We start from the raw sequence: 27,296 nt of genomic DNA on the forward strand, positions 1-27,296 counted from the left end.
AGATTGACCAGAATCGGGCAAATTGTTTACTCTCCTCTTTACTTTTGTGAACAACTAGACACAAATAGCAGTGAATGCCTCATCTGCATGGAGCTGTACTCTACACACTTCCTGTCCACACTCCGAACTGTTGACATATCAACTACAGGCTAATCCCGTTCTGCATGTAACTGTGCATCTGAATAAAATACTTCCCTGTCGGGTATGATACCATATCAGATCAGTGCACAGCAGGATTTTGGCACTGAGTGCAGTTTTCTGCTGTATGGGAAGTTGTCTGGGTGACACTGTGCCAATTAGAGGGTTGAGAAATTGGCCACATGTGGCACATCCTGACAGTCACACAATATCCAGGCTTAGATCTTATTTGTTAACGAGCCATTACAGCTTTTACACATGGTTCCTCTTTATCAGTTGGCAAGCTGTACGCAGTGTATTTTCAGAACATGGACATCGATGGTGCGTGTAACATTTTCTAATGAGCCTGTCACATAGGCTTAACGTATGCACACTGCATGCATACACTAGACTGTCAATTTATGGTGTGTGCTGTTGACATGTGTAGCTTGTATGTGAAATGTACCGTGTACCATACATGTAAATAGTTACTATACATGTGTACACATTATCAAGCACAAGAATATACTGGTACATGTCTAATGTATGTTTTCACACTCAACATGTTCTGTGTACATGTAGGCCTACAGTCGACTCTCCTTAGTACAAACTCTGTTAATACAAATTCTGGTTATAACAAACATAAAGCCTTGGTTCCGACTGTGCCTTTATGTGCACAATGAGTGGGGCTGATATTCCTCTTAATACAAAATTCTGATATAACAAACAATTTGGCTAGGTCCGAACGAGTTTGTATTAATGAGACTCGACTGTACATTTACTGTATATTACAGACTGAGTGCAACACTGCATACGTGTGTATGGTAGACCTGTACCGTACCGCGTAAGAAGATGAACACTATTAATTTCATTATCTGTATTTTGAATTTGCAGTGTATGACGAGTAACATTAATTTAGCTTGCTAGATTTTTTGTCTTGACCACAAATTTGCCGATGAAATTGATGCGTTATGCATCACACACAAGTATACCTGCACCGAATCAACAGATGGGAGCCAAAATACAAATGTAGCCAGCCAAGCTACATTGTACACCTCATTTACATACATGAATACGATTAATGAATAAAATCCCTGATCCAAAATTTGACCTCCGAGAGGTTGCATTAGGCCTATACATTTAAATTTTAATACCCTGGATTTTATTTCTGTCATCAATAAACAGTTTTTAGCATGTGTGGGCCATTGCCTCCGCCAAAACCTGCTGTCAAGCGTAGGAAATTGGCTAAACTGTATATTTCCTGCTATAACAAGCGTCCAGTGGCTAATGCTACTAGGGACCATGCCACAGCACTTTACTCCACTCCAAAATAACTCAATTATGCATTCCTACGGTGTGTTTTACATCAAGACACACCCTTCCAAGTGGCCCTGCCCTTACCAACTGGTCAAGTTCATTTCAGAAATGTTCACGTTTTTGCTCAAGATAAACACACCCCCCCCCCCAAACAAAACAAAATAGCGTTAGCAAAGTAAAAATTAAAAAAAAAATATTTGTAATTATTAGGCCTATTTTCATCTAGGCCAATAGAAATAGTTCTGCCTCCGGTTACCCTACATGTACCTACCCTATTTTGACAGCCCCTACCCTATTTTTTTTTGGGGGGGGGGGGGGGGAAATGAGGAAAAAAACCTAAAAACCATCAATTACTACCTTTTACCCTTGACTACATGCAGACACCTTTATGTGATCGTACACAAAAACAGTTGCCAAAAAAAAATGTTCCCTGCCTACGGTACCGACCATTTTCCAATGCCATGTAATCGGAAGCAGAATTTTTTTTTTTTTGCCTAAGCAAATTTATATTTCAGCTGTATGAAATTTGGTCTTCTTAATTCGCCAGTCAAGACATTTTTCTTTTTTTAATTTTTTTAATGAATTCCTGTTTTCCTTGATACAGCAGCAAACAGGACAGAATGATTTGTACAGTTTTGACACCCTTACGTGTTATTTCTTGACACAATGACAAAGTTGCTAAGCGGAAACGTTCGTTTCAATAACTGCACATAATTAAACACATTTAGCCTTGGATCTTTAGTTTACTTTCAGAAGCACAGTTTATGTATGGTAGCTGGGCAAACTCATTACTGTATGCTTACTGTTCAGTGAACTGACCGAGGGAAAAATATCTACAATTTAAAACGTCTAGAAATGAACAGAAAATAAGAAGACCCAGGACAAGTACAAATGTAGGTCCTTGGCTATTCTCCGCAGCCTAATGGAATCTGGAGCAAGCAACAGGGGATTCTTCTGTGATGTTGACTGACTTTTTCTTTTTATCTCCCCCCCCCCCCCAAATCGTTGTGGTTCTATGAGAAAGAACTGAAAATGTCTGACAGTCAGGGGAGGAATTCAATTTCTGGGGAGGAATTCAATTTCTGGGGAGGAATTCAAGTGCTGTACATTGCATGCAGCCTTGTCTGCTTCATTGCCCTTAATGTAACCAGGATTGCTCTTCAAACAGGTTAGAACTCACCTTTGATGGGTCCCAATGCCTAGGGTGTATGAACTGTGTATGTGTGGAGTATGTACAATGTATTATGTAGGCTGCACATTCATTGTGAAAAATGTTTTTTAACTGAACAGGGTCTTCACCTTAGCTGAAACTTGACAGGGTTTTCAGATTTTTTTACAACCTCTTTAGAAGCAAAGTTACAACATCCTAGTACTTCAGTTTTTCCTGCACATACGGTAGTGTAAATATATTGCATGTTCTTGTAATTTGTATCAGTTTTTGTTTTTCAATTAACCCTTTAATTACTGTAGCCCAAAACTACCATGCCTATAAGACCATAGCACGCTATGGTCTTAAAAGAATTTCAGTGAACAAACACATGGGTGTAATAAAGGTATCAAATAATTAAATTGTGTACATATTATGTGGCCCACTTACATGTAAATATGTATCACAGAAAGACATTTAAGCACTTTTCAGACAGAATGAAGATTACAAACAATTGAACATTTGAAAGCTCTTTTCTTTCATGTGTGTGAATTTTGTCACAACAGACTTATTTTAGTATTGAGTACATGTAACTGTAAGTCACAGGTGTTTCATGGTCTGACAGGTGAGCCAAGTAACAGGCACCTTGCTTGCCCCCCTAAAATCCAAAGTGGCCCCAGTCACAACAACTCAATGCATGCGTTAGACCATGCAATTCGCGGACAAGCGTCCATACGTGTATGGTCAGTTTACCCCTTATTGTACAGGAAGCGCGTCCCGGGATTCGGTTCTCCCACCTGCCTTCTTTCCGTTTGTTGTTCTGGCTTCAAAAAGGGACACACAATGGATTGAATTCCCCAAATTGCCAGGCCCTATTGTGTTCCACTGGGTCACTAAGCTGACCAGGTGCAAGACCTGTCCTGTGTATCTTTCCAATTAAATTTAATGGTAAAAAAAATTCAGAAAAGGGGAAACTGCAGACCAATTAGCATACATGTACATAACTTAAAGGGAATGTACATCATTGGCTGTTGCTATTATTTTCAGAAATGAACTATTTGAGGGGTTAGTATAATATATCAAATATTGTTAAACTGACATGTTTGAAATTTTGTGTTCGAAAATGCTGGAAAAACCAAGAAAAACAAAAATGTGCAAGTAGTCTGGTTCCCGGACTCCACTAAAGATAAAATGGATCGATTTATAGATGCCGGAAAATTGTAAGGTAAGGGGATCCAGTCTAGCTGGCCTGCACCTGTTCATGAACATGTAACCAATAGTAAACAAAATTTGGACTGAGAAAAGGGTAAATTTGGAGCAGAAGTCGAAAAATAGTTAGGTTTTTCCAACGATGGTCGGCCGACCAGCGTTGGAAATGTATACAAAAATGACTTCACACCAGGTGCCATAATTTTACAGGTTGCTTTAGACTGTCATTTACATGTACCAACATCCTAGTGAGGTATTTCGTAAAAACTTGGTAGTTTTATTTTTTGATATTTGCAAATGTTGTATATATTCCCTTTAAATACATACGTGCCTTGTACATGTACTTCCACATGTATGTACTTCCACATATACATGCACTTCCACATGTACACATGTATGCACTTCCATGTGTGCACGTACACTGTTGTTTTACTTCATTACATATGTAACTTGTATTTCATCCAATGTACCGGTACATGTATACATGTACATGTAACATTTTATCTACTATACTTTGTTCAAAAGGACAGGGGTCATTTCATATCACAAATAAATCTACATGTACATGCTTTTTATTGAAGGCAGAAGGTGAAGTTCCTCTACAAGATTAAAAATAAACCGTCATCATATTTTATTTTTTTTAAATTGTAGGAAATAGCATCAATTTCATGACAGGATCTGCAGTAAAATTTTCAAGTCCTCAAGAAACGTCCCACAACAAGAAGAGTACATTTCCATGTACTGATAAACATACAGTAATATACTGTAACCATGGAGGAGTTCTTATTCCTCCATGCTATTACATAACAACCTTAAAAGATACAAGGGCTGAATTTACCTGGGTACCCCAATAGATATAGTGACCTGAAAAGCAGCAATTGATTTTTTTTTCTTTGGCCTTATGGTAAACTTCACACACAGAAAGAAGAAGACCATGTATCAATTGTTAACGGTAGTCTTCTATAAAACTGGCAACAATAGTACCACCCTACACATAAACTCTGGTACATGTAAGTAAGCACAGGAAACACTGTGTGACTTTTGTAGCTGATCCCTAAACTGTCACATCAATTGACCAATCACAGCTCAGCACTCAACACACCCACCGTACTCCCTTTATGGACGGTTCAGAGTTCATTTGCAAACTGTCAGGGAAAAGCTCAATGACAAACAGAGTTAAATCCACAGTGGATTACATGTGCTGTACATGTGCATGTGTTGTAGTCATGGTACGGTATACATGTAAAGTACATGTACCTGCACATGAAAGTATAATACACACAATAGTTTAACTTTCACATTGCCTTGTGTAGGTTATGTACATGATGTATCATCAGTTATTTTATGATGGCATCATAAACATCTGTTACTCAATTTTGTTATCATTCCAATGGCGCGAGTAATACAAAAGTAACAATGACTCATACAAATGAATAACAATAACAGTCTACATGTATGCAGTTAAACAATGGAGGAGGGGGGAGATCTCACAGTAGGCAATTTTCTGTTTGTGAAAAAAAATATTATCCTTGCTAATTTCATGCACCCTGTTAAAATTGACAATCTGCCCATTCTTTGCACCCAATTACATACTACCGGTATGTACAAGTATGTGCTGAATGCAAAAACTATTTAAAAGAAATCATGACAGAAAGAGTTTCTCCCTCCTTGAAATAATAAACTTTCAAGAACATGCGAATTGCCATAGAATATTTGTACAAGATATAAAAAAAAAGCAAATGTATTTAATGTATAAATGTGTTGTGTAGACGTTTCGGTTCTCTATAAAACTCTTGTCTGTATTAGGGTCATAGTAGTCCTGATTTTTGTGGAGACTGCCTGTTTTTGTAACAGAATTCTTCCCATTGAACTGAACAATGCTTTACTTTGTCTCTGTTTGCACAATCCACCTTTGCCGGACAACAGGTTGAATTTTGACAAAACTGCAGTGGCCTCCAACTGACAATACAGCTTGCAAAATGACCTCAAAAGCCTGCCAGATTTTATGGGAATAGGTATACATGTACAGTACATGTACATCCGGGCACCATGTTTACAATCTACAAGGTGTGTAATGTCCTAATATTTTACATTTTATTATGTGTCCTAAGTAGGTTTATCAAGTCAAGGGCATTGGATTGACTCTGTCAACGTTAAACTTTTAATCGACCACGCAGATAAACAATTGGGTAAATTCTTACGCAGAAGTCTGTGATTAGAATAAGGCCTAGTTTCCCTTCCTACATGTACCATATTCTGACAGCCCCTACCCTATTAAAAAAAAAATCACCCAAAACCATCAATTTCTACCTTTTACCCTTGACTACCTGCAGACACCTCCATATGATTGTACATAAACAAATATGGCCAAAAGAAATTTCCCTACCTATGTACCTACCCTATTTTCGAACGCCATGTAATTGGAAGCAGACCTTTTTTTTTTTGGCCTACCAAACAGTGTTTTGGTACCAAGACGTTCACATGCAAAGTGAACATGGACTGGTGAGACTTGCAAACAAAATTTGGACTGGAAAAAATGGTAAATTTGGAACAGCAGTTCAAAAATAGTTTTTCCAATGGTGGTCGGCCGACCACCGTTGGAAATGTATACAAAAATACCATTTTCTTGAGAATGACTTCACACCAGGTGCCATAATTTTACAGGATGCTTTAGACTGTCACACCAACATCCTAGTAAGGTATTTCGTAAAAACTTGGTAGTTTTATTTTTCGATGTTTGCATATGTTGTATATTCCCTTTAACTTCTGAATTGTATGAAGTAAGCCAATAGCTTTTCCTTTACAAAAAACTAGGGTCGGGCCTCATAGTAATGGCATAAAGTAGCTGAGCTCAATTCATAAATTTACAAAGTCTCTGGCAGCATACGTGCATTTTGATGAAGTCGGTTTCACGCTCATAGTTAAGTAAACAACAACACAAAAGTCAAATTCAATGGCAAGTTCACTGCTGCCTCTTGATGCATATCCCCCGTGCCATTCATGCAGCCCCTGGAGCAAAATATCCTTGGTAAAGAAATTTGTGAGGCCAACCTCCATGGCCGACTGAATAGAATTTGAATATTAAAAGGCAGGACCAAGGCTAACCAACAATGAAGGCACTTCAGTTCCCAAGCACAAGGATGGTTCACTACCATTGCTAAACTGGCCGTTGTTTGCGTGGAAATGGCAGTCAACTACATGGCGTCTAGACAGGTTTTGGTATCAAATTTTATGTAGTGAGCCCTTACTATACTATATTTGCAACAGTAATACCAAACTTCATGTTGTGAGCCCTTTACTACATTGTATGTACATGTACATGTACTCAAAGAGTTTATTTGCTCTCAGTATACATGCATACATGTACAACATTTGCCTACAATGCAATCTGCAATGAATACGATGTTCTCAACTTTCACTATACATGCTATACAATCAAAGTTTGTCTTAAAAACAATAATTCATTGAAGACTTTCTACTTGTCATTTCTTTTGTAGTTTCTTAATATGTTTAATGAAAACTAAATAAACCAAATCGGAGGGCTTGATATGTTAATTCTTGAACAAACAACCCCCACAAATGTTTGTGAAGCTTATTTGTTTTACAATCAATTGAATAGGCATATTCCAAAGATTAGTTCATAAAACGATGCTTTCTTCATAACACCCTCGGTGTACGACTATAGAGTGACATCACATTCCCATTACTTCATGTACCAGCAAAATGTCAATGCTGCATATGTACATGTACATTGTACATGCATACATGTACGGTAACAAAAAAAAGCAACCTTTGAACATTATATCAGTGCAGCTGCCCATGGTAACCAATAAACGCAGATCTTTTTCATTAACAAAAAAGATGACACAGTTTCTCAACAATACCAGTATCGTTTTCTCGTGAGCAATTATGCTGGCCAATGCCATAGGCACACGAGTACATACCACACATTGGAAGTGTAACAAATGAGATTGGTTTACATGTAACTGCATACATGTATCTGTTTACAAATACACCATACACACTAAACCAGAACTGAAGAGAAAATATGACTGAATGTAATATGTTAAAGGGAATGTACAACATTTGCTTTTGCTTCAATTTTCAGAAATAATTGGATTTGGAGGATTAGTATGTTATAGAAAATATTGTTGAACTGACACGTTTCACATTTAGGGCTTGTAGATGCTGGAAAAACCAAGAAAACCTATCATGTTCTTGTAGCCTGGTTTCCTGACCCCAGTAAGATGAAACGGAGCACCATACACTTTAGGGAATTGTAAGGTCTGAGAATCAGTCTAGTAGGCCTGTACCCCTTCAGAGGTGTGTAATCAATTGCAAAGAAAATTCAGAAAACTAAAATATGAAAAATTCAGAACAGTTTTTGAAAAAAAGCCAGTTTTTTTTCAACGCTGGTCGGCCGACCAGCGTTGGAAAAATGCAGTTTTTCTTGAAAATGTCAGCAAACCAGGAGCCACGATTTAAAAGGATGCTTTAGACTGTCATTCCTAACAATCCAGTAAGGTATTTGTGATAATTTGATCATTTCGTTTTTTGATGTTTGCAAATGTTGTATTTTCCCTTTAAGGGTTGTTTTTCTAGAGGACATGGCTAACCTCCTGTGTACAGCGTAGGATGCATGTGGTTTATACTGCACTGATAAAGTTTCAAGAGTAAGTGCAAATATTCCTTTGAATGTACATATTCCACAGGTTCAGGAGGTACAATGCACACACAGTTTCCAAGCAATGTTATTTTTTTTTCGAGACAGGAAATTTAAATTTATTTGTTCATATCTCATCAAAACTGTTAATCATATACAGTGAAATCTCGATAAGTCCAAACCTGCTATTAAACTCAAAATTTGAGCCATTCCCTTGAGGTTTGACTCGAGATTTCACTGTAAATACCAAAAACATCAATTGAAAAAAATTATTGGCAAGCTTGGAAAGACCTAAATGCGTAGCGGCCATCTTAATAGAGGATATCTTTTAATTCAGCAACAAGGAATCTACAAAAGGCTCTCTCATGCATATCCCAGCTTTGAAACAAAGGCACTGCCCTCAAAGATGGCTGCTACGCGTAAGGTCTATAGCTATCTGAGGAGACTTTCAGAAAGCAGCAACGAAATTTGTACTTACTTTTTATCATGAATGTTTAGACCCTGGTTTGTAAGATCGCCCTGAAAAGGACAACAAAAATAAACATTTTGAGTTGACACGATGACAGCAGCCAGTTTACACAGAAAATCACTCGAAATGGTTTTCAGAAATAACATTATTTTTTTCCATTTTTAATTTTGTTTATTTCACAACTGTCCCTTTTCTTTCGTTTTATTATTTTTTTTTTGCTTTATGATTACCATTAGTATAAAGAATGACAAGACAAATGCATTTTTAAGTAAATCTATTTTTTACAAAGCTACATTGAAAAACTACATTGAAAAACTGAGTAAACTTAATATAAGGCCACAAAAAAAATTCTGCTTCCGATTACATGGCATTTGAAAACAGGGTACATAGGTAGGGGATTTTTTTTTTGCCAATTTGTTTGTGTACGATCATATGGAGGTGTCTGTGCGTAGTCAAGAATAAAGGTAGAAATTGATGGTTTGGGGTGTTTTTTTTCTCATTTTTCCCATAAAACAAATTAGGGTAGGGGCTGTCAGAAAAGGGTAGGTACGGAAACCGGAAGCAGAACTATTATCTTTTGGCCTTATCATCCAAACTGACTCAACAAAATTTGAAAAACTTTTTTTAAAATTACCTTAAGAGTAACTTCCTCAACGAGATGGCGCAGTTCGTTCACATTTAGATCTGTCTGCACAAATGCTGTAAACAGAAAGACATTGGTCCAAATTCATGAGGTAATTCCAATCATTTATGTTACCAAAATTTAATTTACAACATCATGAACATGTTAATTTTCATCAAAACTGGGCACACCCTGAAATACTGAAGACTTGTCATCAACAGAAATTATTTGTAGTTCCACTATCCTTCCTTCATTTTGAATACATAAATTATTGAACTGTATTTTTGTGCACACACGGCATGCAGAGCCCATGTTGTCATTATGTCAATTAACTTACAAAAAGTAAACAAACATGACATAAATCATAAACAAAATTCATGTCTTTATTTGACATTTTCTGATAGCAAAATATGATTTCATCAGATAATATGCGTATGATATTAGGAAAAAGCCCCCCAAAACTGTCATTTAAAAGGCAAATTCGATGGTTGGCAACGACATATCGATCGCGCGCATGTAATCGACCGCGAAGCTGCGTGCACAATGTGGATGGCTGTGTCTATGATCATGATGAGCCCATTGACATTGTGCACGGTATGGCAAGTTCCGCAAAGCAGTCGCAAAATACGGCAATTTTTACTCCAAATTTTTACCCCTTTCCCGATACCGAAATGGTCAAAAAACAGTTCCTACCTTGTCCTTGTGCCTTTACAGTGTCGAGGTGAGTGGGGAGTAGTTGTAGAATGCTGAGGGCGAGGGTAAGCCACATATGTGCCATTCCGTTACTGTGTAACTCGCTTCTCCCGAAAACCGCCATGATTGTACTAATTACATTAGGATTGTACGGTATTGCATTTATCCCACACACGCCGTGTTGCTTTTGTGTCAGTGATGATATGAGGGAGCCCTTTAGCGCGCGCCGTTCCCAGTCACATCACAACCGATTCTCATCATCAATGTTTACTTTTTGGCTAATTTACATGACAAAGAGCTAAACTTAACTGTGTGTGTGGTATCGATCATGTAAACTTGTTATACAGCGGACTCAATTCGATTAAGGATCAACTGATTATCTTTCTAATATGTTTGCAATATCATTAAAAATAGTTTGTGATTGCGAAATGTTACGTGGGTGCATGTGGTTCACCATGCCCAATTCAGTTAGTTGAATCATATGACTATATAATTATATTGATCAAATTTATTAAAAAGAAATGCAATTAAACAAGATATGTCTTGAAACTATGACCAGACTTTATTAATGAGTATCAACTCAAAAAAATAAAAGCTTAAAAGGAAGGCGCCCCCATTAATGTCTCTCCCCCCCCCCCCCATAAAAAAGATTACACCTAAACGGTGGCAGTACGTTATTTTTCCCCAACTTTTTGCATTTCCTTCATAAAAAAGTCTTTGTAAATGATTGTTATCAGCATATCCGATTTCATTAGGTTTTAAGTTTAGCTAATCGCGCCAACTAGAAAGAAATGTTGTGAGGCAATTACATAAAAAGTGTGAAGCAATTACATAATTTCAGCCCCTTTGGGAAGAGTGAAAATGTAATGTTATTTCAGAAATGATCATTATCATGGTAATTTTGTGGACCTTAAAAACACTTAAGTATTGTACTGTCTGAGAAAACGACTATAGATAGATAACAATAAAGTAGTCAACGCTTTCAAACAACCCTTTTTAGCGGGAAAATGTATTTATAGATAGGGGATCTACATGATCACCATCCATCGTGTGCCTTTCATCCACAGACTTTTGGTTTGGTCTTACACCGGCTTCCGTAGTACCAATAAAAACTGGTGTCCGTATTTTCCCTGCATGCTTTTACGCGTGCATTAATTAATGTTCAGCGACAACCAGTGAAAAACTGTCAACTTTGGTCCTGACAAGAAACTGCGGAATTTTTGCTGTCCCGCTGTCACGGTAACGATTAAAACAAAGCTGTTTATGATTTCATGTTTTAAACAATGATATTCTTGAGAGTTTTTGAGTGCCTTTCTCTCTGATTTACTTTGTTTCAAAGTGTCTCTGTACCGTTGTTTATTATTCTGAATTTCTGATCGATCAAAAAAGTGCCAACACAAATGCTGCCAACAATACACACTCTTGATTGATTGAATGGGCGGGGCTAGGGAGAAAGAAGAGGGGAACTAATATTAGCGCTATGGGGGTTGGTCACATGTAAAGTCATGTGATGTTTGCAAGAAGTGTTTAAACATGTTAAAACAGCACACATTGTCAGGTAAACAGGTAATTTTGCCAATAACTTATTTCACTTTTTTCTCATCGTTCTTTAGTTTTATTTTTCTGCAGGGATTGAAAAATTGCAGGGATCGGGAATTTGCTCATATGCGATAGTTTGAGATGCTTTTTGGCTGGTTGTACGCCTACTTTGCGTGGCTGTACCAACGCATGTTCAAATGGGTGATCCGCGTATTGACGGGCAGTCATGAGCTGCAACGACTGTGCTCTGGAGACCAGCTGGACAGTAAGAAGACCAAAAAAATTGGTGAGTTTTGACAATCACGCGGACTTCTCAGAACAACCGAATGAGACTTTGGAACCAATTAACAATACAGTATGTCCCAACTAAAGCATCGGTCCTAAATTTTCGTTGTTTTTCATCTATACAGAAAGCTCGTTAAGAAACTCCAAATGTGGAGCTTTGCGGAGAGTCATTGAAGAAGACGATGTCAATATCAACGACGCCGTGAAAGGCATAGCAGCTGTCAAAGGAATAGACGTCAGCAAAAATCCAGAGTACGTACATTCGTCGTGCTAGGCAACATTTGTAGGAATTCTTTCCAAAAGATGAGCAAAACTTACGTGTATGCTTCAAAACTGATGCCCAGCTCAAACAGTGGGATTTCAAACATGGGTCAATTTTCTAAAAACAAAATTCAGGGTTTTTTTAGTTTTGAGATTGACCATGGTGTGATTTTTATCCAGGTCAAAATGACTTTCTCTGAAGTGACTCCAGACTGAAGTATTGAAAGTATAGGCTCAGCTTCTAAAACTTGATATTTTTTTTTAGAGAAAAGTTTTCAGATGAGTTCTTGTTAAAAGGCCCCAACAACCTTGAAGAATATTGAAATTCACTCCCAGATTTTACAGTATTTTGAAAATTTGAGACTGCAGAACCCAGCTTCTGTGCACTATTACATTGAAATGTTGTTTACTGTACAAAAAGTTTGGTTTTGGAGGGTTCACTAGGGTTTCTAGCAAAAATACCCAAAGACTTGAGTTTGAAATATACTTTATTGTAACCTAAGCTAGAAAGCTGTGGTACTTTTTGATTCATTCCTTGTGTAAAAAGCAATGAGTCACTCAGCAGTTTGTTGCTACAAAATCATTAGAAAAACATAATTTATTTGTATTCTGAATTTCTGCAGCTTTGTACCCTCGCTGAAGAGGTGTTTAGAGCAGATCTGTGGCTACAGGAATCTGTTCGCTGAAGTTGAAGCAGTCAGGAAGCAAGCGTATCAATCAACGAGGCAAGATCATGAAGAGAAACTTATCAAGGTAAGAGCAGTGGACCCTCCCTCCCTGCTTGTCAGTCAAATAGTGCAGATTGACCAATCAGAACATGCCTTTTGGTCAGGTGACCCCGGTACCTCAGTCAAACACAGTATGAAAACCAAATGTGGGCGGGGCTTAAATCTGGAATGGTCCATTGTCGAGGCAGTCAGAAAAGAAGCATATCAGGTAACAAGACAAGACCATGAAGAAAAAGTTATCAAGGTAAAAGAAATGGACTCTTCCTGCCTGGCTATCAAACTGTGCACATTGACCAATTAGGTCACACCTATTGATCAGGTGACCCCGGTAGCTCAGTCAAACACAGTATGAAAACTAAAGGTGGGCGGGGTTTAAATCTGGAATGGTCCAACTGCATCAGTCAACGAGGTAAGACCTTGAAGAATAACTCATCAAGGTAAAGCAATGGACCCTCCCTGCCTGTCAATCAAAGTGTGCACAATGACCAATCAGGTCACACCTTTTGATCAGGTGACCAGGGTAGCTCATTCAAACTCAGTCACAAGCACTGTGAGAAATGTACACAACCCAAAGGTGGGCGGAGCTAAAATCTGGAATGGTCCATTTGTCAGTAAGTTCCCAAGAGATTAATGCAGGAAATGTCCATGACTTGGTTTCTACATTTCAAACCAAATTGCTTTCATTGTTTTTGTTATTATCTGGTAATGAAACAAAGGATTCCTACCCAAACCAGAAAAAAAACATCAAGAATGTTATATGTGGAAAACTCCCGGAAAAAAATATTGTTGGAAACCAATTTATAAAACTGAGATGTGTAGAGTTCTAAATGATTAACAGAATCCAAACGGAAAAGTATAAGGGAAACGCATGTTGTTTATTTTATGAGTCAGATGTAATCACACTTAAGTGATGCGCCCTTTTTTCTATATTTAGCGAAGAAAAACAGCTTTGTGCCCATGCAACATATGAAGTAGGAAATCTGTCATTAAGTTGACATTGGTAATGATATTGGGGATGCATTATATGTTCAACCTCCCCACTCCTTCCCCAAAAAACAATGGTTCAACCATTTTTTGTTCTTCATTGTTGGAGATATGAATTCATGCATGTTTGCATGAGCAATTGAATGAATAAATGTTTACACGAGAATCACTCATTCAAAACCACCCCCTTAAGTTTTCCAGCTGTTCGTCATAGATCTGGGACGTTGTGGTCCAGTGATTCTGGCGCCAAATGTGGCGTCCATTACAGCGGCATAGACATCCAAACATACAGACTTAACCACCAGCTTGGGATAATAGAGCTTTTGTCCTTGGGCAAGACAATTGCTACAATTGGGACCCTCCTCATAGGAATTAAAGGGAATATACAACATTTGCTTTTGCTGTAATTTTCAGAAATGGATGGGTTTAGGGGAGGGGTAGTATTTTATAGCAAATATTGTTACACTGACTTGTTTGAAGTTTTGTGTTCGTAGATGCTAGACAAACCAAGAAAAACAATCATGTTCTTGTAGTCTGGTTCCCTGACCCCACTTAAGATGAAACAGAGCAATTTATATTTGACTTGTGATGGACTTGTGATTTGATTTGTAATTTGACTTGTGATATGACTTGTGATGGACTTGTGATTGACTTGTGACAGACTTATGATTTGACTTGTGTTTTGAACTGTGAAGGACATGATAGACTTGTGATTTGACTTGTGACGGACTTGTGATTTGACTTGTGACAGATTTGACTTGTGACGGAATTGTGATATTACTTGTGATGGACTTGTGATGAACTCGTGATTTGACTTGTGTTGAACTTGTGATGGACTTCTGATGGACTTGTGATGGACTTGTAATGGACTTGTGATGGACTTGTGATGGTTTTGTGATTTGACTTGTGATGGTTTTGTGATTTGACTTGTGATGACTTGTGAATTGACTTGTGATGGACTTATGATGGACTTATGATGGACTTGTGAATTGACTTGTGATGGACTTATGATGGACTTGTGATGACTTGTGATGGAACTGTGACTTGATTTGTGACGGACTTATGATGGACTTGTGATATGACTTGTGATGGACTTGTGATGACTTGTGATATGACTTGTGATGGACTTGTGATTTGACCTGTGATCAATTTGTGATGGACTTGTACATAGTATGTAAGTTGACTCGTGAAGTTGTGATTTGACTTGATTTTGCTTGTAATTAACTTGACTTCAACTCTGTTCAACTGAAAATAACCAAACACACTCACCGAGCGTGACAACAACTTCCTCTACGACCGGCTGACTCATCCCACAATTAACAAACATCCCCCATTCACTCTTTGTCACTTGACAGCTTTGGAACCTACTGATGCCTGACACACAGCTAGAGGGGCGCATCAGCAAACAATGGGGCACCATCGGGTTCCAGGGGGACGACCCGGCTACGGACTTTCGGGGAATGGGTAAGAACAAAATAGAAATGATTTGTTAAGTTCCAAGCCTCTTGCGTGTTCATACTTGCGATCACTGAATTCATTGTTTGAATTTCTTTCTGCATCAGTTATTGAATGGATCGTGTGGTATAACGATTTAGTATGTGATTGCTCACATATTGTTGCAACTCTTTCTTTAATCGTTTTGTTTTTCCTTCTTTTTATTTCAGGTATGCTGGGGCTACTTAATTTAATGTAAGTATTGTGTTTAAACCTGAACCATTTTTTCCCTAGTGCGTTTCATATTTCATTACTCTATACGAAATTGGACAAATTTTGTCAGTTTGTTTAATACACAAAAAGAATCTTCAGTCAGATTCATTACAATTTTTTGTTCTTGTTTTGGACTTTTGTAAGAGTCAAATTCAGCCGTGTGCTGTATGAGAGATACATGTAATTTTTTTTATTTTTTTTTAAATTAGCTTGTTTGGGTTTATTTTCATTTTTCTTTGCTGACCAGATATTTTGCGGAGACTTACAACAAAGCTGCCCGCCACGTCCTCTCACATTCCCATCATCCACAATTCGGGTGAGTCAGTCTTGAATAGAACATTGTTTTTGGTGAGAAATAACCAAAAAAACTCAGTTTTTAAAACTCAGCTGCTAAGATAAGATATGTGTACTTGTGTATTGCAATGCTGTGGCAAATAGGATGCAGGGAATTTCATTTCAGTTATTTTTTGTATACACTGCTTGAAACCATGGCAACATACCATCCAAAACATGGGGTTCTTGGTAATACTTATTTATGAATTTTTGTCAGGTGTATTTTGGCAGAAGGGCACTTTATATAACTACCCACGTTATCAAGTTGTGGTCCCGTCTTTCAATTTGGAAGGGGATGAGATCTTAGACATTACTTTGAAGACGTAAAGTTTTGAAAATCAGATTTTCATAATTGAGCCTCCAAGTTGGGCAGTGTGAGAAAAAGCAAAGAACGTCTTGCCAGCTAGTTCCAAATAATCAAATTTTAGCATTCAAACATCTTCTTATAACACTCCCCCCCCCCCAAAAAAATAATGATGAAAACTTAATAAAATGTAAAGACTTACAAATTTTAACATCTTCACTCTTGCAGGTATTCTTATGCAGTAGTGGGCATCAATATGACTAGCACTGCCTACCATTTACTTCAAGATGGCGCACTTAAGACACACCTGTACAACCACGTCAGGGGCAAACCATCGCTGGAGGACTTTCACCGGATTTACTGTAAGTGTAGCGATAGAAACCCCCTCCCCCATCCCCTCCCCCTCTCCCTCCAAACCCTACTAGTTGCACTACTGGAGTCGTACTCGACTTGAGACGTTGTGAATAATTGTTTTATCTAATGCTTGCGATTCGCCTCAGCCATCCAGCCCGATCCTGGGCAGCACGAACAGCCTGATCGTGTCTAAGGCCGATGGCGTTAAGGGCGTCTATGATCTGTGAGAGATAGGTACGACGCAGGCTTCCTTTCTGTCGGAAGGCTCTGATGGTTGGTTTTTGGGGTTCAGGAAGACAGCAGGAGGGACTTCAGGTCTCCGCAGAGCATGACCAATTAAGCGAGGGCGACACCTCGGCAGGGTGGTTTTGGTAGATGCTACGCATGTCCAACCACCTCCCCCCCCCATCCCCTTCAAGCCCCACCCCCAACATCTGAAACATTCCAGCCATAAACAAAAACTGGGTCTACATATTCATTACATTAAAAGCATTAGAAATACTGTTTATGTATTGTCCTTGTTAATATTTGTCGTTGGCTGTCATTAAGTCAATATTTATACACATACAGTAACTTAACAGGGCCCAATTTCACGGCGCTGCTAAGCACATGATTTTCTGCTAACAGAGCCTCCATCTATTTCATGGAGTCCGTAAGCATAAGCACAGCAAAAGGCACGCTTACTTCGGAGGAAAAATTTGCTTAACTTAGTGACGTAACAACAGAAATCTCCATGCATGCGCGACCGTTAGCACGTCCACGCCGTGAAATAGTGCTTAAGGTTAGCACATTTTTCTGCTATGCTAAACACAACTTTTCTGCTAACTGTTAAGCAGTGCCGTGAAATTGGGCCCAGGGCTACCACGTACTCAAAGCAAGGACGCAATTTCATCATTATGCTTACCACGGAATTCAGCGCTAAGCATTAGATCCAAAGTTACAAAATGTACACAGGCACGCAAGCAGATATATCTTGCTTAACCCATGAATTACACTACACACCATAGAGCAGAATTTTCTTCAAATAAATTAGATTCTCAGCTTTCTTCTGAGCACATGCTCGTGTGGTTTGACCTGCCTTCAAAAACTCCAATTTATACTTCTCATCATCTCATCTTTCACCCACAGGCCACGTTTTCTTCAACTTTGACAAGTTCTGGCTAGCGGAGAAGCCGCGCGACATCATGGAGTTCAGCCGCGTCCGGGACAAATACGAAGATACGCTGCGGAAGGATCTCCGGAAGGCGACGACCGTCTTAAAATGCGACTTTGTAACCGATGATTGACCTCACTAATTGGGCCGCGCCCGCATCACGTGGCTACGACTATGGCTAGTAGTAACACACGAGTCTATGGAAAGTGGCTTCAGCCGCTGCCCATAGACACGTGTGTAATTACAAGTCGTAGCCGTAGTCATTCAGCTGCAGCCTCGTTCTGTGTCTTGCACCTCGTTGTCAGGGTTTATGCCAGTTTTTTTATTCTATAGCAAATCGTACTTGAATCAAAATTTATGGAAGATTGTACTGCCTAGTATATATATTTTTTCAACACACGGGTTGAAGCATTTATTGAAGTTAATTATATTGGTGTTTACAGTATTGGTAGTATTTAACTCTTAGTATTTTTGGAATTCTTTTTGGGGTTTAAAGGGAATATACATCATTTGCTTTTGCTGTAATTTTCAGAAATAAATGGAATTGGGGGGTTGGAAATATATAGCAAATATAGTTACACTGACTTTTTTGAGGTTTTGGGTTTCAAAAATGCTATAAAAACCAAGAAAAACAATCATTTTCCTGTAGTCTGGTTCCCTGACTCCATATAAGAAGAAACAAAGCAGTTTACATACATTGGGGAATTGTAAGGTCAGGGAACCAGTCTAGCTGGCTTGTACCCGTTCATTGGTGTGTAATCGATTGCAAACAAGTGCGATGGTCAATTGGGGCCAGTATTTGAAAAAAAGCCAGTTTTTTCCAATGCTGGTCAGCCGACCAGCATTGGAAATTGATACAAAAATACCACTTTTCTTGAAAGTGACAGTATACCAGGTGCCATGATTTTACAGGATGCTTTACACTGTCATTCACTAACAGTCCAGCAAGGTATTTCAAAATGATTTGGTAGTTTTATTTTTTGATGTTTGCAAATGTTGTATTTTCCCTTTTAAGTGTGCTTTGATCCCTGTTCTGGCAATTTTTTTCACGACGATGAATATTTGTGTTAATGTGTACAGAGCTTACTTTATATGTGGTATTCGGTATGAAAGTGCAAAATGATACTGAAATATGAGAACATGCTCAATGGGTATAGTTTGGCTATGGGCTCCGTGCACAAACAGAGAGGTCGCTTTTTTACTACTTTTGAAAGCTCCGTGGACAAGACACTATGTGCGCGTACTGGTTTGTGTGCGTATAAGCTGGAGGTATTCACAACTTCTTTTAAAGGGAATGTACATCATTGGCTTTTGCTGCAATTTTCAAAAATGAACTATTTGAGGTGTTTGTATAATAGATCAAATATTGCTACACTGACATTTTTGAAGTTTTGTGTTCGAAAATGCTGGAAAAACCAAGAAAAAAGAAAATGTTCAAGTAGTCTGGTTCCCCGACTCCACTAAAGATGAAATGGATCAATTTATAGATGCCAGAAAATTGTAAGGTAAGGGAACCAGTCTAGCTGGCTTTCACCTGTTCATGAACATGTAACCAACAGCAAACAAAATTTTGACTGGAAAAAATGGTAAATTTGGAGCAGTAATTGAAAAATAGTTAGGTTTTTCCAATGGTGGTCGGTCGACCACCGTTGGAAATGTATACAACAATACAATTTTCTTGAAAATGACTTCACACCAGGTGCCATAATTTTACAGGATGCTTTTGACTATCATTTACTACCATCCTAGTAAGGTATTTCGTAATAACTTGGTAGTTTTTTTATTCGATGTTTGCAAATGTTGTATATTCCCTTTAATCTGAATGTGCACCAAGCCATAGCATCTTCAGTTCTTCACGCGAGCGTAGGGCGTTTTCAGCAATGCGTTAGAATGTCTCGCCCAGTGGTCTCTCCCAACTCTCTCCTTCTTACCGTTGAGGGGGTACTTGTGCACGGAGCCCAATACACCAATCGGGGCCAAGTTCGCGCAAGGACTATAGTTGACCAATGGTTAACTAACGTTTGCCCGAACTCTGTCTAGTCGACGGTGGTTGACTACGCTAGTCGACTATTTGGAACCAGCCTACTGGGGTTGGTTGCTTCACTGGTAACCTACAGCCGCGCGCATTCATAACGCAAGCAGGGAGCCAGGATCCAGAAGTTTTGCGACGACATTTTGACCAGCGTTTGACTAGAGACGTTCGCACGTTGCTATCAGTGCGCAGGCGTAAGGTACGTCACAAATCAACCACTAGTCGACTAATGGTCCTTGCCCGAACTTGGCCCAAGATTCGTACTTATTTCAAATGTGTATGCTAAGCAAATTTGTTAATGTGAAACACTCGACAAAATTCACCCGAGTTGAAATGTGGTGTTACGTGGTATGCTAATGTTCACAATGAATTATGACCAAACCCCAAACACAATGCAGCATTATGTGGTAATCAAATAGGGTAACAGGGCCCAATTTCACGGCACTGCCAAGCACAAAATTTGCTTAGCACAAAGAAATTTTCTGGCTTATAAAAGCAGGTTACCCGCCAAAATTCCACGTGATGTATATTGCTCGTGATTAGTGCTCAGCTGTTGTTTGCTTAGCATGAAAATCACATGGAGTTTTGGCTGGTAACCTGCTTTTATATAGCTAGACTTTTTTTGTGCTAAGCAAATTTTTGTGCTTAGCAGCGCCGTGAAATTGGGCCAGTTAAAATAGTTCTTCTTAAATTCTAATTACACAAGCTTGAACAAAGAAATTGACCTGTGACCTTGCAGATGTTCAAATCCTTTTCAAGTCAACTTCTTCATTCCAGCATTTACGGAAGGGGGGGGGGGGGGCATAGATGCAAAACCTGAACATACAAGCTGGGGATATATTTGCTGATGTTGGTGAATATTTCTGTCTTTGAAGTGATTAAACCAGTTGACAGAAGAAGAAACGGGGAAAAACAAGACAAGATGTACTTCCGAACTAATAAATCATTTGGCTCTGCCCATCAAATAACAAATATTCAGGTGTTATATAAAACAAATAATGAATGCTTCACATGCGTGTAAAGGAAAGAATAATTTCATTCGGTGAAAGATGGATTGTTCCATTCCACTCGGCTTCCCCTTGTGGAAAATGGAACATTCCATCTGTCACCTCATGAAATTACTCTTACCATTGCACTCGTCCACATTAATAATTTGTATGATAGTGGGCGTGAGTGATGATGTACATTGATAGAGGGAGAAATAACGAGCGCGATATTAGTATCAGCAGTTTGGGTCTTATTTCAACCTTGGAAGGTCAATATAATCTCATTCTCTCATGTCCTCCAACATTCACCGCAGACTGCTATCCTTTGCCAATCCAGATGGATTGTTCCATTCCACTCGGCTTCGCCTTGTGGAAAATGGAACATTCCATCTGTCACCTCATAAATTACTCTTACCATTGCACTCGTCCACATTAATAATTTGTATGATAGTGGGCGTGAGTGATGGTCTACATTGATAGAGGGAAAAATAACGATCGCAAAATCGGCCATTTAGTTCCAGCAGTTTTTGTCTTATTTCAACCTTGGAAGGTCAATGTAATCTCATTCTCTCATGTCCTCGAACATTCACCGCAGACTGCCATCTTTTGCCGATTGTTTTATGATATAATTAAGATGAATAAAATATGTACACTTGTAAACCAAAATCAATTTTGTTTTCTTGCTCATTTTCTTTTTTTTATCCCCAGTTCAAAGAAAAACAAGTTCATTTGCATTTCCTTTAACAACGGGAACACACCACCAATTTTTCGTGGAATAGCACCTTGAAAAACACTGACCTGTTCAACTTTAAGTTAATACTACATTTTTCTCAGGAAACAGTGCAAATCGATGCAAGCTCTTATTCTGAAATTTCAAGTCCGTCTGTTGATTGGAATTAATGTAGAAACAAATTTAAAGTTTGGCCCAAGCAGTGCCAATATAAAGATTTACATTTTGGCATGTGTTAAAAAAAGTGAGTAACTTAAAATGTTCTTTTGAAATTGATAAACGATCAAAATTTCATAGCACGTTTGCTACCAGCCCCATCTTCAAGTAAGGTTATTCCTTAATAATCAAAATTTCTGGGTGATTGTGAATTAAATTCCATTGAAAAGTATTCACACGCATGGAAAGAAAAAGGCAAACATAGTTATTTTTTAGTACAAGAAACTGGTATTTATTCAAAATAAAACAAAAAGGGCGCAAACAGTTTTAAAAATTTTAATCAGCTTCTAGGTTTTCACAAAAATGCTTCCAGGTAAAGACCTACTCTTCTTGGGACACCTCCCCCCTCCCAAAAAAAAAAGTTGCCAAATCCTGTACTTTTGCAAAGATTTTGTGCATAGGTGTCAAATTTCTCCACTTTGAATTGAAGACCGTAAGTTAACTGAGCATGCAAATTTGTTTATCAATGGTTAAAAAAGTCTTATGATTAACTGTAACTTCATCCACCATGTACTCCCACTAAAAATCACATCGCAAAGTGTGTTTAACAAGAAATATTTGTTACCTAAATACATGTACTTTCATCATTTGATTTTTAAAGTCCAACATTTTACCCAAAAAAATGTATCTCTGAAATAGATGAACACTGCTAGCCTTGTAGTTCTCTCGAATGCAATACCCAACTTTCCCCTTAGGCATTAAAAGGCTATTAATATATCGTATACGTTGACATTTAGTTCGTTCAGCAACTGCACTCAAAACGTGTCGCTAGGACAACCAGATGTGTTATACAGTAATAACTGAGAAGTTCTTTGTGCTTCTGTTCATAACTTATGCATACCAAATTGACTTTCATTATTAATGACTATGAATTATGAATAAAGCAAGTGAGAGTACCTATTGTCAAGGGTTTGTGCAATATTTTTAATTCAAAACGAGTGACCGAGCCCAACAAAAATAAAGGCTTTTCCACACTATTGTCTCGGCTGCCCATTTATGTTGTGCATTTGGTCGGGTTGACCAGGCCAAACCGACCCGAAACTTAAAAGTGTAAACCGAATCCTAACCGAAACCGATCTGAACTCCCCAAATCCGACCCGACAAAAATTCAAGGAAAACAGACCCGAACCGACCCGGACAAATCTTGAATATATGGCTTGGGATACTGTGTCCGCTTTTTGTGACTGAACTTGCCCGCGTACATGTAGCTTGAAAATCATCGTCTCAGTAACTGAATCATACCGTGAAGACTCATAACGTGACATACTGGTGGGCCTACATGTTACAGACGGTGCGTGATAGACTGCAAACCACATGCACAATTGAGCGGTGGGTTGACGTTGGTTGTACCGGACACGGTGACTCTGCAATAATATTGCACCGCGTGAAATGCCAAACTGTTTCGGTTTATTTGAAAGTTTTTCACAAGATGGCTTAACCAACCCGACCCGACCCGACCTGAAAATCGCAAACGCAAAACTGAAACCGACCCGACTAAAATGATGGCAAAACTGACCCGAAGTCGGTTTCGGGTTGGGTCGGTTTTGGTTTCGGGTCAGGTTCGCACAACATTACTACTCGAGTTGAAATCGACGAGGGTCCACTGTAGGCAGAGCCGAATCGCATTGAACATTGGTAGACAAATCATACCGTTCACATTAACAACGGGTGTACAAGGGTCAGCTGTAGATTTTGATATTTTCTACCCGGATAGAGCCTCCCAACCCTGGTCTTACCCAGGGTTGGATTTTACCCGGGTAGAAGGCGTGTTGGATTATTGCTAGTGTGAAAGGAGTTCCTGAAATCCCCGTGTTGGACTTGAGTCCAACATGATTTTGGACAGTGTGAAAAACCCTTAAGTCTTAAATTGCCAGTACTACTTTTTCAGTGATAGGCATTTTTTTTTTTACAAATCTTACAATGTCAAACTGAGTGACATATCAAACTGGAGAACAGATCACTGTACATTTCCTTCCTACTGCACATGGGCAAAACTGATAGAAGAAAAATGCCCTTAAGACTCGTTTTGATGGATTCGGTCAAAGCGTTCCAACTACATAAATACATGCAACCATGGACCACGGAGTACTTGAAAGTGCTAACGACCATACCTGCAAAACAGAAGACAAATATAGAATTAGTTTTTGCAAGTGGTATTCTTCAACATAAAGGGTAACAAAAAGCACAGAATGTAGTTGCTAAATTGCTCCAGTCTTCAGTGCAACAAAGCTAACAATGATACAATTTATTAAAAAAATAAGGGGGTTTTGGGTGGGGATTACTTACTTTTGAAACTCCCATTCACGGTTATCTAGAGGGCAGACTTGTCTTGTCTTCAACCATCGAGAGATACAATGGAAATGGAAAGCGTGCTGAAACAGACAAATAAAAGTCTCTTCATAGTTTTGGGAGTAATTATTCAAGAATCACTGCTACACTATCAAGAAGAAAGGGTGTGTGTGTTCGATTGGTTAAAAGCTTTACTATGATAGGACAACACGTGTAATCCCCACAGTTATGGAAAAAGAATGTGTGTGTACATGTACAACATACACCCCGAGGACAGATAGACAAAGGAAGAACAACAGATTCTTTGTTGTCCTCAAGAGTTCATCTTTTGTTGAAATCAGTCCTCGGTTGTGCGTTTGTGTGCTTAGTCTATGGGAGAGTGTTATATTACAAGGACAAAGGGAAACACAAAACCTTGTCCCTGAGAGTGAAGTAAAACATGACTGTGTGTTCATGAGCTGTTCACGAGATGAGTTACGGCAAAGCCGCCTCTCGCCTGCAAAGTCGGCGAAAGATGGCCAAGCTGCCGCCCCGCGTGGTGGGCGAGACGAAGCCTTGTCCTATATTAACCCTAACCCTGAATCCTCCAGAATCCTTTTTGCAAATTGGAGGAATTTTGCAGGATTGAGGTTACATGGCCAAAGTGCGTTGCTGATTTCGGAGTACGCACTGTGTCAAGGTCTTGGGCCGGACCTTGTGTTGTTTATGCTCAGCCGTGCATAAATTTAGTCCTTGATTATACTTGACATCCTCCGCACTGCTCCAGGATGTCACTGCCTCTGCCTCAGCCTATTGACAGTCATAGCTGGAGGATTTTGCAGGATTCAGGCAGTGGTCACCCCTCCATGGACCATATTCAAGAAACAACAGAGGAATTTGTAGGATTGAGGCTATATGCTATTTTTCCACGAGGCCAATTGGAGGATTTTGCAGGATTGAGGCTACATCCTAGCAAAAAGGCCTAGGGAGTTAGGGTTAAGCTTATAACTTTATTCTGGTCTCACTCACATCTGATGTTTGCTAAATTTTCGGAGTGATTCTATAACACATATCGAATACTCACATTACACACTCCCCATGCTACTGTGCACTCTTCTGATGTGGCTGATGCTTGGTTGGCTTGACATTCTATACCTGTGTTAAAAAAAAAACATTCACAGAATCTAGTAAATGAGTAATTTTGGGGGAAATATTGATAGTAACAGACGAGAACTTACACAAGTCCATGATGTGATTTCTGCAGATGGCACAGTTATCGACCACGATGTCCCACGCCCATAGCGCGACGGCATTCCACTGAAACAATTCAAAGGACATTCACTATGATTCAGATAGTTTAAATTTACCGCAATAAATTAGTATAGTCTGAATTTAAAAGACCATTTTACAAACTGCTCTAACAAAAACAAAAACAAAGTAAAAGTTAAGTGCTTAAGGCCGAAGAAGAAAATTTGAAATGATAGAAACACTCTAAGTCTTAAGAACAAATAAAAAAAAAATGAAACAAATGAAAGCGGAGCTGGTAGGATAACTAAGGCGATTACCTTATGTAGAGCCCCTCTGTTTTGATCACATTTGAGGGTTTTATTATCATTCCAAAATGACTTTTCCAATCCAAAGCAGACTTCTCTTTATTCTAACGACATCATTTTAAAAAATTTGAACAGTTTCTTGTGGTAGAAAAATGTGATTTTCTTATACGTTTTACGGTAAGTGCCAGGCGAATCAATACGGTTTTGCATATATTCACTGTCCGTCGCCGTGATTGCCATCTTTCTTTTTGTTTTGTCGTCTTCACTGTTGCTTCCTGCTGTCTATCTATCGCATACCTGTTGGTTTGTCCAATAACCTAGGACAGGTAGCCCCAACTGCACACAGGTTTACAACTGTGCATTTTTATGAATAAAAATACGAAGTTCCCTCTACAACGTTGATGACGCTCTCTATATAATGTTATTGATCACCTCTATCATTGTCTACCGTGTGACTTGAAATCGTGATGAAATTGAAACCATTACATTTCATTTTGCAATAGGTAATTGACTTTAGTTTAAACTGCCTTTGGTAATGAGGTTTAATTAGAAAATTCGCCAATGAAATAAGCCGTTAGAGCCAGAGGGTCAAAACGGTTTCTATACACCCCAAAGCTGTTACATAAGTGGACATTTGGACCGTAAGATTTAGTGTGCATGTGGACATTGGTGGAAAAGTGGGCTAAAACAAAGAGAGGTGCAAAATCGGTAAGAAAGTCATGAAAGTTAGAAACTTACTATTTTACTATAAATTTCCAAGTAAAAAGCATTAATTCCTGCTGTTTTAAAACTTATGTAACCTAAGCAGTCCTTAATCTTTCGTTTGGTACGTTGGTTGAATGTTGACAAGGAAACACATTTCTAATTAATGTGCAAATTTGCACAAGGCCTTCGGGTAATATCGCCCACAATGCACATGGCAATCGCAATCCATTGCAATGGAATGGTCCAACGTGAAAACTATGGGAAGCGTACATGCCATTCCGGACTACAATTTGAACCATTTAATTCCTCATTTTTAATTCAGTTTTAGACTCATAATAATCTACAATTCATCACGTCTTAAATAAACTTCACCTTTTTCACTTCAAACCGTTTCTTCTCCCCTTTAACGCTGCTTCCAGAACTTGATGACGGCGGATCTACATCCATCGCAGTGGCCATTTTGTCGAATTCTTTATTTAGAAATGATGTTACGCCGATGAGGGCGCTATTACTATTTTGCGGTCGTGCGTGGAATTTGAGACGTTTTAAAAAGTCGGCTTCATTTCCAGCTTTGTCTTCATGAGATTTTTTTAGCCCTGACTTGGGGCGCTTGGGCTCAATACTGGCACCATGTCCTTCACAATTATCGAACCATAAAATATGAGGCTAAGATGTTCCATTTGATGTGGACACGAAAGGCTTCTGAATGATTCTGAAGCCATAACTGTAGCCATTCTAAAACGGAGTCGAAGTTTTGAAAACTCACAAATGAACGGTGCATGCAGTAGGGGGCGCTATATCAAATTAATGGTCAAGGTATGATCCAGAACATATAAGTTCGAGGAAGGGAGCAGTTAATGATGCAGCCGCGAAATTACTTTAAGTTATGAAAGAATACACTGAAACTACATCAGTCAAGGA

The 27,296-nt window shown here is 38.8% G+C and overlaps 2 protein-coding genes across 3 annotated transcripts; one reads left to right on the forward strand and one right to left on the reverse strand.

Annotated features, from left to right (window-relative positions):
- Positions 1 to 11,403: 11,403 nt before the first annotated feature.
- Positions 11,404 to 18,373, forward strand: LOC119734057 (ELMO domain-containing protein 2-like). Of its 2 annotated transcripts, none has more exons than XM_038207429.1 (9): positions 11,404 to 11,476; positions 11,851 to 12,062; positions 12,187 to 12,313; positions 12,946 to 13,075; positions 15,390 to 15,498; positions 15,699 to 15,723; positions 15,989 to 16,057; positions 16,607 to 16,740; positions 17,861 to 18,373. In XM_038207429.1, the coding sequence occupies exons 2-9, from the start codon at positions 11,918 to 11,920 to the stop codon at positions 18,016 to 18,018; spliced, it is 897 nt and encodes a 298-aa protein (XP_038063357.1). In that variant the 5' UTR covers positions 11,404 to 11,476; positions 11,851 to 11,917; the 3' UTR covers positions 18,019 to 18,373. The 2 variants fall into 2 exon arrangements, with proteins under 2 accessions (XP_038063357.1, XP_038063358.1); XM_038207430.1 differs by having other exon boundaries at positions 11,410 to 11,476; positions 11,867 to 12,062.
- A 5,265-nt stretch (positions 18,374 to 23,638) lies between these two features.
- On the reverse strand, positions 23,639 to 26,895 carry LOC119733800 (RING-box protein 1). Its single transcript, XM_038207169.1, has 5 exons — positions 26,748 to 26,895; positions 25,356 to 25,434; positions 25,202 to 25,272; positions 24,136 to 24,221; positions 23,639 to 23,960 (listed from the first exon to the last, which is right to left on the reverse strand). The coding sequence occupies exons 1-5, from the start codon at positions 26,832 to 26,834 to the stop codon at positions 23,948 to 23,950; spliced, it is 336 nt and encodes a 111-aa protein (XP_038063097.1). The 5' UTR covers positions 26,835 to 26,895; the 3' UTR covers positions 23,639 to 23,947.
- Positions 26,896 to 27,296: the final 401 nt, after the last annotated feature.

The sequence above is a fragment of the Patiria miniata genome, unplaced genomic scaffold, assembly GCF_015706575.1.
Source record: "Patiria miniata isolate m_02_andy unplaced genomic scaffold, ASM1570657v1 HiC_scaffold_26, whole genome shotgun sequence".
NCBI classification, from domain to species: Eukaryota; Metazoa; Echinodermata; class Asteroidea; order Valvatida; family Asterinidae; genus Patiria; species Patiria miniata.